At 38.6% G+C, this 12,544-nt stretch overlaps 1 protein-coding gene across 1 annotated transcript in view; it reads left to right on the forward strand.

Annotated features, from left to right (window-relative positions):
• The window catches only part of CLINT1 (clathrin interactor 1), a 52,236-nt gene extending 41,056 nt beyond the window's left edge, over window positions 1-11,180 (forward strand). Inside the window, exons 9-12 of the mRNA XM_086759081.1 lie at window positions 3,905-3,982; window positions 7,704-7,999; window positions 8,732-8,936; window positions 9,418-11,180. Coding sequence (XP_086615207.1) covers window positions 3,905-3,982; window positions 7,704-7,999; window positions 8,732-8,936; window positions 9,418-9,779 — 941 coding nt within the window. The 3' untranslated portion in view covers window positions 9,780-11,180. The remainder of the gene's footprint in view (window positions 1-3,904; window positions 3,983-7,703; window positions 8,000-8,731; window positions 8,937-9,417) is intronic.
• Window positions 11,181-12,544: the final 1,364 nt, after the last annotated feature.

Consider the following 12,544-nt stretch of genomic DNA (forward strand, 5'->3'; position numbering starts at 1 on the left):
ATGGCAAACTTGTTTCGTTATCTCATTTTATCTTTGGCACTTGGTTGATCCCAACCCTAACTCCGAAAAGAAATTGCTGCCTAAAAGTAAAATTATTTGTTGTAAAACACATCCCTGAATGTGCGATTCGGTTTGAAGTCCATAACCTTCATATGGACTTACCTTCCACTCAAACTGCAGTTTCTTTTTCGGAATGTGTTAAATTTCAGTGCATTGCACACAGGATGATAGAGGAGTTTAAGGGCTTGGTGGTTTACCTTTTAAAACCTAAAACATTATTGTGCTTACAGGTTCTTAATAGCGACAGTTTTGATTGTGGCTAGCATGGAATAGAAAAAGGACTGATGCACTTGTGGTCTAATGGTACAGTTGGGAGAGAGTTTACTCTGGGGAGAATTTTTGTTTAAAAATCACTTTGAATAGCAAATAAAATACAAGCATGTGCATTTTCATAGATAGAAACTTTCCAGGTAAATTCTCTCCATTACAAATAAGCAACTTCTTTTACTATATATGGGATCATATTCACGTTACTTGTAGAAATGTACGTGTGTATCTTGGGGACAACAGATACTCAGCTCCAGTCTTTGTTTTAAAGACCATGTAAAATCACAGAGTTTGTACGAAAAGATAGCAGTCTAGGGGCTGAAGGCCCACACGTGTGGGAAGGTGGCTGTCTTCATGCCTGCGTAGAGACTACTCACTTCCATCTGAAGATAATGCCACTTCGGGGTGCGTTGTACGGGAACCTCTGCAGTGTGTCACACTAGCTATTGTTGTTATCATGTGTGCGCAAAGCCAGTATTAGAGCACTCTGCCATACAGTTCCTTTCATCACTAGGCTACCAAAATGATACCTATTTAATAGGTAACTATTTAATAGAAGATAAAATACTTCAAAACTCAGTTGGAGAGGAGGGAAGCTGTCATGGTAATTTAGTGTGAGAGATCTGTCTCGGTATTTTCTTTCTTATTTCTGGTAGATCTTTAAAACTTTGTGCACTTCTATTTTTGGGAAAGTAGATAAAGTTTATATGTCTGTTCTGAAATATGTTAATTCCAAATGGTTAAGAAATAAAATTAATTTAATGCATCCATTCTTTTATGCACAAATGCCACCAAATTTAAGGAACAACTTAATATGTATTATTTTCTATTTTATTAACTTCATATACAAGGGTGTTCATTGTACATCGGAGTTACCACAGTTCCGTAGAATTTAAAGATCCTTGATGAGGACCACTACCTCAAATCAATACAGAAACTTCTCCTATCCAGTTCTTAGGGGAAAAGACATTAGAAGCTTTTTGGGTTTTATTTATATACATATGTGTATGGTTTTATGTTTATGCATAAAAATAAAATTACACTGAAATATAGGAAGGCTCAGTTTGAAGTGGAAACACCTATTCTCAAACAGAACCATGGCAACTTCCATATTACAGTGTATTTGACTCTCATCAGTTTGATTCTTTGCTGTAGTAAGCCTTTTTTCTTTCTGCTTTTTTTCTTATTTTTCTAAAGCAGCATTTAGAAATGGTGTTGAGAAGAGGCATACTACCAGCTGGTCCTGCTAAATAACCTCTTTGCTGACCTGAGAAGGCAGATGGAAAGGGTTCATTTGTAGTAACAGATCTCACGTGGGAATCTTTGAGGATAGCTCATGTTGAGAAGATTAGCACCGTCCTTCACGTGCAGGTCACTGGTTATGACCACTGTTCCTTGCAGCACAGGATGTGGGAACATTCCCAGTGTCAGGCAAGACACAGGGAAAGGGTCAAACGCAGCCTTTGATCTGTCCTGTGAAGGAACTGGCAGGGAAGTGATGAGAATTTGCTTATCTATGTATTTTCAGGTGCAGAGATGTGGAAGAAGATTGGTGAGGCTTAGGGGGTTACATATTACTAAAGCAACACCATTTGTATGTGAGGGGGACAGTTGGTTGCCATAAAGGTGTAATTGGTGTGAGAAAACATAGAATCTGTGGTTAGACCTACTGGAAGTAATTTTTTTGTGTTACTGGAGATGAGGTTCTCTAATCTTAGCTGGTGATACCTTTCTTTGGAGAGTTATGGCATTCAGCTTAAGCCCTGCCACCTCTCTGGAACTCAATTTCATTTGAAAATGGGCAGTAGAGGTGGAGAAAAAGTTGACTTGACTGAAAATGTTAAGGGTTTATTTTGGGTTTGAACCTAGTTCTGTTTCTGAAATGAAATTAATTCCTAGATACTTTGTCAAACAGCCCTGGGATAATAGACATAGCATGAGAGCATTGAATTTTTTCAGCATGTGGTCAAGAGTCCGTCACCTGTGTTGTTTAAACTGTTAACCTGTTCTGAACTCTGTAAGGACACGTGATGAGAAAAATGATTTGAAAATGCTCATTGCAGAGTAAACGTGATCAGAACAGTTTTTAGCTTGGTGTTTCACTGGCTCATCTTACTCTTTTTCATTCTCAGGTTGCAGTCAGTGTAAGACTTGTATATAAACGTGTAAAGTGCTTACTAGATCACTTCAGAAATAGTGTTGAAGAAATTTAACTTTGTGGGAAATCTTCTCCCTCTTGAAAAGGTGGTTAAAGGATTTCAGATGTGCTATATTTCTGAAAAGACAGACTGTCCTTGCTTTCCCTTCTCAAGTTTTGTATCGTATGCTACACAGTCAGCAAGAAAAGACGTTTCCCCTTGGAAGAACAGTCGCCTTCCTGGCAATGTCTACAGTAAAATAACATTAAAAAGAAATACAAGTACACATATATTAGAAAGTGAACGGTTCCTTTTATTACTGCTAGCCATTTATTAAAAAGGAGATGGTTCTAGTTTAATTAACCCAGTTGAGAGTAGCAGATGGGCCAGAATGTCTTGCAGCGATAAGACAATTCCGAAATGGCACCAGATGTTGGAAGCTGTCCCTGGTGGTGTTTGAGTGCAGCACAGATGTTCCAGTCCCACCTGGCTAGTTCCTAAGCACTGCAGGCTAAGCAGCTGTGATGTAACCTATATAATGTACGCATAACACTAAAAGCAAAATAATTGAACTGCTGCAGCTTCTTTTAAGGATGGGACTGCTTGGAGGTGAAATCTTTGAGGACAAACAAATAAGGTCAACTTCTTGGCTTTCTCTGGTCAGTGGAATACCTACTTAAAAGCAGTATCAATGATAATTGGATTTTTTTGTAAGGCATATTTCCAATATGGTTCTTAAATCTTTCTTCTGTGTTTATATCTTGACTGTATTATTTTAGTGAAAAACTGTTACTATGCTGTATTCAGACATTAATAATTTATATGCAATATACAAATGTCTGGTTGGAAAACTTAATGTTCCTGCTGTGGAAAGGAAGCAAACTTGTAAAAAAAATGAACACAAATGCAAGCTATGTCCTTGAAATCCCAATTCAGCATCATTGCAGGATCAGTCATGCTTTAAGTAACACAAAAACTAAATATAAGGCGATATGTAATTTTTCATAGTAAGCATAATATATTAACTTTTATACACTAAGAATGTTTGGCTTTAATATATTACGCTTCCAATGTTTTAATTTTACAAACTGCCAAACTAATAGCATCCCTCGCTAGTTAAAAACTTGTTAACTTTTTTTAATCTCTCTCTAAATTTATTTTTAGAGATGGTAAAAACTTACATCTTTTAGTTCTTTCCTAGGAAAACAGAACTGCAAGATCTGCAAGACAGTTGGAAATAATCCAGCTTATTGTTGCTCAGGCTTATATAAATATAATATGGTGATGAAGAGGAAAAACAGTGCTGACTTTATGGAGCAGAATCAATAAATCCATCTTGCCAAATACAGAACAGTTTTTCTTCATAGATCCCACATGCAGTTCTTGCGATGGGTCTTTGCACAGTCCTGTAACGGCATTTGGCTTCCTTCTGTTCCTAGGTGCATCAACTGACCCGTTTGGAGGATTTGCTGACTTTAGTTCAGCTGCTGCTTCAGCAAGTTTCCCATCGTCACAAGGTAGGATTCATTCATGGATTGAAATACTGTTTAAGGGCAGAAAGAGGGGAAGAGATGCCACATAGTATTACTGAGAATCGCTTCCCTTTCCAAGGCAAACTGTGTTTAACTGGACGATAAGTGCTGTATTGAGCGGCTGTCCGGCACAGCACATTTCTGATTGGACCTGAAACTTTTAATGAACTTTATTTCAGAAAAATGTTAGCGAGAGTTACAAATAGATCTCTGTCCATCTAATAATATAATACATAATACATATATATAATATATTTAGTAAGACTTAAAACCTAGGTCCAAGTCTAATTTTGAAATGCACCGAAATAAGATGTGACTTCTGCAGTGGAAAAGTGAAACCTGAAATAAACAAGTGTGGGTCTAAATGCTGACTGAAGAGTACTCACTAAAAAACTTTAAAAAGAGCCCAGTGCATCCCACTTTTGCAGTTCTGGGCAAGGAAATATTTTAATTGGAGTTCTACAGTGATGAATGCTTCAAGATGACAGTATTTCTGTTTCCAAAATGATGAGAAAATTGGCTGTAGTGATAAGACCATTCAGATTATTAATTATCATAGTCTTTCCAGTTCTTTTACATAAGGTTATTCAACTATTTTATTTGCAATAAAAATCATCATTTTTCTGATAACAGTTTGCAAGCTTTTCAGATACAGGTAGGTATTAATTATAAAAAAAAAAGCTAGCTATTAATTATAAAAAAAGAGCTGCCCTACTAGGGTAGAAGGGCTTGCATCAAGTGTCTGATAGTCTGATTGGCTTGCTTGTGATAATGCTGTGAACTGAAGAGTTGTTAGAAGGGGTTTATGGTGCTGTTTGTAGTTTCTGGACATGTGCAGAGGGTTCAGATTGATCTTAAGGACTTTATTGGTATGGGCAGGGTGGTAAATTAAATGGGTGAGTTGAACAAAACCAAAAGATGAGATCATGTTCAATGGAAAATAGCTGCCCACCTGTGACAGAAGAATGAGAGTCCCTAAAGATGTCCTCAGCTCCCACCTGTCTCCTAAGATTTTTTTTAATTGTTTAGAGACACACAATTATGTTGGCCTTGGATGGCATAATGAGGGGAGCCTGAGACAGCTTACTTAAGATTTTACTTAAGTCAGGCATGAACAAGTTCCTGGCAATGACAAGAGCAAGGTTTTAGTAAAGTGTGTTGGGACAGCGCTCGGTTTTGCCCTAGCTCACGGCACGCAGTTTAGAGCTGTCGTGTCTCTGTACGGTTGGCTCAGTGCATGTACAGTCGTTTTGCATGCAAACATACAAGTATTATGTAGGCATGGCCACTGTCTGAAAAACATTTCCCTTAAAATTAGACTGAAAAAAAAAAAATACTAGGAGGCTAGCTAAAGCAATGAACTTCCTTCTGATGGAGTGTTTTTGGGAGCCTGCAGTGCCACCCAGACAGGACAGTGCTGGAAACAAACACGGAGTGGACAGAGCTGGCTAGTTCTCTTGTGATGTTAATTTGGGCAGCAGTGATATTGATGGCTGGGTGTTCAGACAGGGTGTAGGATTAAGTCCAGACTGAGAAAATACTAGCAAAGAGGCTGATCAGCAAACCTTCTGCAAGCCAGCTTTTAGTCAGCATGCCTGTATCTCTTCCTTTATTTTGCTGGTTTAGGAGAACTGTACTGGGCCTGGTTTAGTAAATACACCTTTAATTTGCTTGGTAGAAAAGAATTGCTCTAGCGTTTTTACAGGCTTTCTTACTCAAAACCAAGTTGTTTTGCAAACACAAAGCCGCCTACTATGCAAATAATTTGTGTGTTAATACAGCCTAAATTGATACAATCCTTTATCTGCATTAACATGATTAATCTATTCCAATCACCATTATGCAAGGGACAAGGAGTCCTGTGAAATGATTAATCATTCCTGAACAGCGTAAGCCCCTCTAGGAATCTTTTCCTTCTTGATTAATCATCTTTGAAGTTCTACTGAAGGGGCAAAACCTTATCCCTTTTACCCCCACTTCCATTATTGGCGCTCAGCGCACAGGTCTGAACGTAGAAGCAGCACACTCAGCATTTACTTATCTATCAGGAATATTTAAAGTAGGTTTTAATTTTTAATATGTAATACTAATTGAAACATTCTAATGTAGCCCCTCTTTGTGAGGAAGATCAAAGCAAATGTTCTAGTAAGGCCCCAAGCTAATGAATATTAGTCCACTTTGTGCACTGAAGTTGTTGGCAATACTTGGATTTTATGAACAGAGTCACTCTCCTACTATTCTTTAAATTCTACTGGTAAAGATAAAGATGACTAAAGGTTGAAGGTGTATGTTGATAAATATTTACGTAGAGTATAAGAGACTACTGCAGTTACCTTTTGGGTGGGTAGAATACAGCTGTAGACAATGGCGATGGATGGCTGTTATAGAACATGGTATAGGTTAGGGAGCGGAAACTGGTTCTGGATTCATCTACTCCAGCTTTATGTGCTGAGTCTTCATTTGCGCATCTAAACAAATTCAAGGCGTTATTTAACTGTTCCTTAGAGCTCAAAGTACATGTCATATGGCAATGACATTGCTTGGGACAGCTGAAGTAGTGAAAGTCTATTGGTGACATGATCAAACAGCTGACCTGTACAACGGCCCAAACTTGGAACGAGATTCACTGTGTAGCAATGAGAGCTGTTTAAGCGGCGGGCGTTGCCTGCAGATGTTTTTGTAAGCTTTTCTTCCCCTCTCACTTCGGTGAAGTAACCCTGTTCTTGTTAATAGAAAAACGTGTTTTTAAGGGAGATAACATCTCCTCCCACTTGACTCAAAGGTTATGACACACTCTCGGTTCACTGGTTTGTGTCTCTGGACATCTGTGTCCTGAAACAGGTACCCTTGCAGCTGTGTACAAACAGCTTATACTGTTAGGCTCTTCACAATGAGATGCAGAGAGCTGCAGGGTGCTGTGTTTTGCTTTAAATCTACAAAAGCCCTGGTATATTGAAATGAAACAAAGTTTAAGTGATGAACTAAGAGTTCGACAAAGCTTCTGTTGAGAGAATTGTTAGACCCAAGATTAAATTTCTGCTTCAAGCAGAGACATTTAGTTGAGGAATCAAATGTAGAAAACAATGTGTTTCATGTGAGCACTTCATGGGATGTGAAGAAACTATTCCTTGTCACCTCAAATAAGAACTCCCTGCCAACGTGCTTTCAAAGTTGTTTTTTATTTCTCTCAGCATTATTTTATACAAAGCTTGTAATTGTGTATAAGCAAATTTTGAAGTAGTTGTCTTTGTTTTATCACGATGGAATTTGCTTTACCAAGTGGCTTATTCCTCACAAGTGTTCTCTCAGCAAATACCAGAGTGCTGAGATTAAAAGTTGATAGACACTATCCAAGTTCTAGGTGGTGTTTTGACTAGAGCCTCCAGTCTAGCCCTAAGTTATCTTTCAGTCATATTTCAACTAAAGAAAACCTGTCCCTACATGTCTCGCATCCACAGGTGACATGTTGTCAAACATCCTTCTTTCTGTGCATGGGTGTTTCATGTTGCCTTTGCTACCTTGTTAAAATTGTTGGAATATTCATGAGAGGGAGTGATGTCCAGATGGAGGTTCTACCTGCAGATGTTAATCTGGACGGACACAGATCAGCTCTCATTTGTTTCAGTTCATGGAATATGGCATTTGCTCAGTGCCTTTCTTTAAGTCTTCTGTTTTCCTTCCTCCTGCACTGTTGCCTTTCTTTCAGGTACAGCAACAAGTGGAAACGGAGACTTTGGTGACTGGAGTGCCTTCAACCAAGCTTCTCCTTGTCCCAGTGCTTCATCTGGAGACCTCTTCAGCAGCGCAGCACAGCAGCCAGCTATAGAGCTCTTCAGTAGCTCACAGCCGGCTTCTAGCCAGCCTCCAACGGCTTCAAATTCTACTGATCTCTTTGACTTGATGGGCCCCTCTCAGACAACCATGACCTCTTCACAAAGTATGAATTTCTCTATGATGAGCTCCAATGCTGTGGGCATCAGTTTACCCATGTCAAGGTCACAGGTATGCTGCTATTTGTACAGTTTGGTAATGAACCTCCTCAATTAATTTTTTTTGCCTTCTCCTTAATCACAACATTGAAAATGAATCCACTCCATTCCTGGAGTCTGTACTTAGTCACTCAGATACTGTGATCAGCATCTTGTAAGAAAGTTTTGTCCAAAAGTTTGAGTAGCCTCCTAAAAAGAAGAGGTGTTGAATGTTCTTGAAAAGCCTCCTTTTATACGCTAGTCTTCTCTGAGGTGGTCTTCATTGTTCTAGGAAGTGTTGCTTCTTTATTGGGGAAGATGAGGTTGATGGTATTTTAAACCTTAAAGCCATCCTCCACAGCATGTTGTAGGTTTCCAGCCTCAAGTAGATGGATATGAGGGCTGGTTCTGTTCTCCAAAGCACAGAAGTGCCTCCTTCAGTGGAGAGTGTTTTTGGAAACCTTAACAGGTCAAGCTGGTATTAGGAGGAAAAAATCAATATGTTTGAGTTAAAAACCTGACTGCAGATGCTCATTGTCATTCTGCATATTGATATGGGAGCTTGATGCTAGCTTCCAAAATACTCTCTTAACTCATTCTAACGGCATAACAGCACATGGCAGCACTGCTTTGGAAGAGCTGAAGTTCGTAGTTAAAAATGGCATTGGCTTTTGTTGTCTTCTGTGGAAAAAATAATGCTTGCTGTGTAGTCCTGATTCCTATTGATAAATCGTTTCAAGTGGGTCACAACAAACTTCTCTTTTAGCCTCTGCAAAGCATGAACACTATGATGCCGAAGCCCAGCCCTCTTTATAATGCAAGCACAGAGATGGTCCAGAAGAACGCAAGCAAAACTCTACCCTCAACTTGGTCAGATCCCAGTGTAAATATTAGTTTGGACAATTTAGTACCTGGGATGCAGCCTTCCAAACCCCAGCAGCCATCACTTAATACCATGATGCAGCAACAAAGTAAGTGATTATTGCACTGTTTTGCATGCACGCTGAGCCCTGCATGTGTTTAGTAGGTTGTCCTTGAGATGGAGTATTGTTGATTACTGTTTTCCTACGTTTAGTCGTAATTGTTTCTTAAACTACTGTGATGCTTCTGACACAAGTGGTATTTTCTAAATGGAGACCGACGTGCTAGGAGGCTGCTATCTGTGCATCTTTTTACTGTAGAGTTTGCACCACTGCTGTTTCTTGATTTCAGGCTTCCTAAGCTCTTCTCTAGAATGCACAGTAGCATATGTTGGTATAAAATGCTATTGAAAACTTACAAAAGTTCTTGAGACTTCACATAGAAACTAGGAAAACAATTGAAATAGCTGTGATTTTGGTCATCGTATCTTTGTTCACAGGAGTTACCACATATGTTTCTTAATGTACATGAGCACCTTCAGCATCAGGTTCTGATTAATGATTTCTGCATCCTGTTCTCTTTTTTTTGCAGATATGCAACAACCTATGAATGTCATGACTCAAAACTTTGCAGCCGTGAACCTCAGTTCTCAGCCTAATGTGATGCCTGTTCGACCCCAGACAAGCCCACTGATGGGAGGGCCCATGCCTGTGGGGATGGGAATGCCCAGTGTGATGTCAGGTACGATGGGAATGACCTCCATGGGACCCACGCCTATGATGAATCAGGGAATGATGGGAATGAACATGAACATGGGAGTGCCAGCTACCGGAATGGGTCTGACGGGCACAATAGGAATGGGGGTACCCAATATCGCTATGACCTCGCTGACTCCTGGGACTGTACAACCCAAGCAAGATGCCTTTGCAAATTTTGCCAATTTTAGCAAATAAAGATTGTAAAATAAATAAAATGAAATAAAAATAAAATAAATGGGCAGGCTGAATGAAGGATTTTTAGCTGCACCAATATAGCTGGGGAAGGGATGGAAAACACTGATCAATACTTTTTTTTTTTCCTTTATCAGTTAAAGTGTCTACATAAAGAACCAAAAGCTATTTTCTAAATGTTGAAATAACTAGTGTTCAAATTCTGGAGAGGTGAAAGGTTCTTCTAAGGAATGTGTTAGACAGTTTTGCAAAATAATTTGTATTGAGAACATCAAAAAACCTTTCCTATGTAGAAGAACCAATTTTAACTTTGAGAATTGATGAAGACTGGAATGGGGGTTGGGTAAAAATGTTTGAATCTAATTTTATACTTTTATTTTTTCTTGAAGAGCTTGACTTTCTTTTCCCCCTCTCCCTGATCACTTTGTCATAATTGGATCATTCCTTTTACTACCACTGAGTCCACAATTGAAGTCACTCAAGTACTATGATCAGTTTTTTATAAGAATATATATTTTTGTCCACAAATGGCTTACATATGTGATTATGGCTAATTCAAAGGGACCTGGAATGTATATATACTTTTGCTAATGTTCCAGCCACACTGCTGTATCACCCAAATTTTTATTGTAAAAATCCTCTCTCAGCAATTTGGTGATCAACAGATTTTTTTGGGATCTTAACGTGCTTCTATTGTTACAACTGATACCCAGTGCAAGTCTGGGAGAAGCTTTATCCAAGACTGCTGGAAGGTTTCCTTTCAGAAAACTCCAGAAAATGCACTTTTTATTGCGGTTCTCCTACCGTGGCAGTTGGCATCCTTTGTACCACCAATAGCCCCATGGAGCCACTGGTTTATGGCATCAGCAGTAGTCAAAGAGCAAAATTTTTTTTCTTTGCATAATTACAGAAAATAACAAGGTGAATTACACTTAAGTTATGTAAATCTATAACTTCACCTAATCCAATTGCATTGGATCTTAGCTTTTATACAACATTTGGTGATTCTTTTGTGTAAATATGGCATTAGCAGCTGTCGAATCCAATAGAGGAGTAAAAAAAAATATATATATTAATAAAGGAAACCTGTAGCAGTCAAAGATTTTACTGATTTACTGAAAACAAAATAATGAATTAAGGCTTTGGGGGTTTTTGTTTTTTCTTCTGTAATCCTGCATTTAAGTTCACATGAATCATGATTCTAGAATCTGGAATACAAAGACATTGTTATATTCACAAGCTGGGAATATTGTTAAGAATAAGCACTATACTATAGGTATGAAATTTATTGCCTCCCTTTTCTTATGTTGGATTTCTTTTTTATTATTAAATTGATAAAACTTTGTTTCCATTGTATTCATAATGTTCTGTTATACATAACATTAAAATGTTCATTAAAATCAATGTTGGGCTGCTTTTCCTTTCATTCCATTTGACATTTATGAGAGCATTTGGGAAAAAAAATAATTATAATTTGGGCAAAGTAATTTTTATAAATAATTTAAAATTGTTTAATGACTTCTTATCTGAAGCCTTTCCTATCTGGCTCTACTGTTAGGAATTAAAAATGAAGCAGGCAAGATATCCTGACCCGCTCCAGCCTTGCTAATGCTCCATCTACAACATTTCTAATTAGGCAGAAACTCATGTACTTCAGCTAAGTGGTAATGAAAAGTGATTCATTTGCTGAATAAGAGATGAGAGTGAGTGTAATTAGCTGACTGCGGTTTTTAATCTTTCAACAATTCAATGTGTTTAAATTAGTTTCAAAGAATAGGAGCTTTCAAGTGTTGTTACATCAAAGTAATCAAGGCAGGCTTTAACGGCTGAGTAGGAGCGATCACTCGGGTTCCTGTTCTGAAACCTTTAAACTTATTTGGAGTGATCATCTTCAAAACCTCTAGTGCTAACAGGGGGGAAGATTCAGACTGGTTCAGCATATGCAAAATGTGGTGGGAAGAAGGTTAGTTCTGGGGTGGTAGATGGCTGGCAAGGAAAACTAAACCTATAGTTGGTGTCATGCCGCAGGGGTGCGGTGCTCCATAGCCTTCTGAAGGTTTTCTGATGAGTGGAGCGAGCCTGTCTGTACTGCTACCCTTTAAGGTAGGTTTAGCTGGTTAAATAGTTGGCTTTGAGGTGAAAGATCATGTCCTTGTTTAGGTTGCTCATGTCTCTTGAGAGGAATCACTGGTTTAGCTTCTAATCAAGAGGTTAATTATAACAAAGCACACTAGTTCGGGGTTAGAATAACTCCAGTGGAAAATATTTGGTCAGTTTAGAGTGGATCTCTGTGCTTGTGTCCATTGCATCTTAGCCGAGGGTACACAGGTTTATGCAGCAGTTGCAGCAATGAACGGATTCACTGCCGCTACTGCACATTGTTCGTCTAATGAATCCATACCCTAACTATGAAGAAGGTTGTATGGAGTGTGAAAAGTGTTGTCAGCCAGCCAGATTGTCTGTAGGTGGATGAGAAGGAAGTCCTTTGAATCACAATAAAAATCAGAAAAGAAAACCCAGAAAGGTTCCTTCAGAACGTGAGCCAGGTGCATGCCCATGCATCTTCCACCTGCAGTGATGAGAGCTGGTTGCATGGAAGTTTTATCCCATTCTCTTCCCCCAGTTAAAAGACATGGAACACAGGTAGCTGTGCTTATCAGAATATGGTTTACATCTTTAAATAAAGAATATAAAATGGGTTGTGTTTGCTTAAAACAGTATGGAACTTGGTTAAGATGGATATCATAATGTGTCCATCTCTAATATTT

The sequence above is a fragment of the Chlamydotis macqueenii genome, chromosome 14 (genome assembly GCF_036417535.1).
Source record: "Chlamydotis macqueenii isolate bChlMac1 chromosome 14, bChlMac1.mat, whole genome shotgun sequence".
In the NCBI taxonomy this organism is placed as follows: Eukaryota; Metazoa; Chordata; class Aves; order Otidiformes; family Otididae; genus Chlamydotis; species Chlamydotis macqueenii.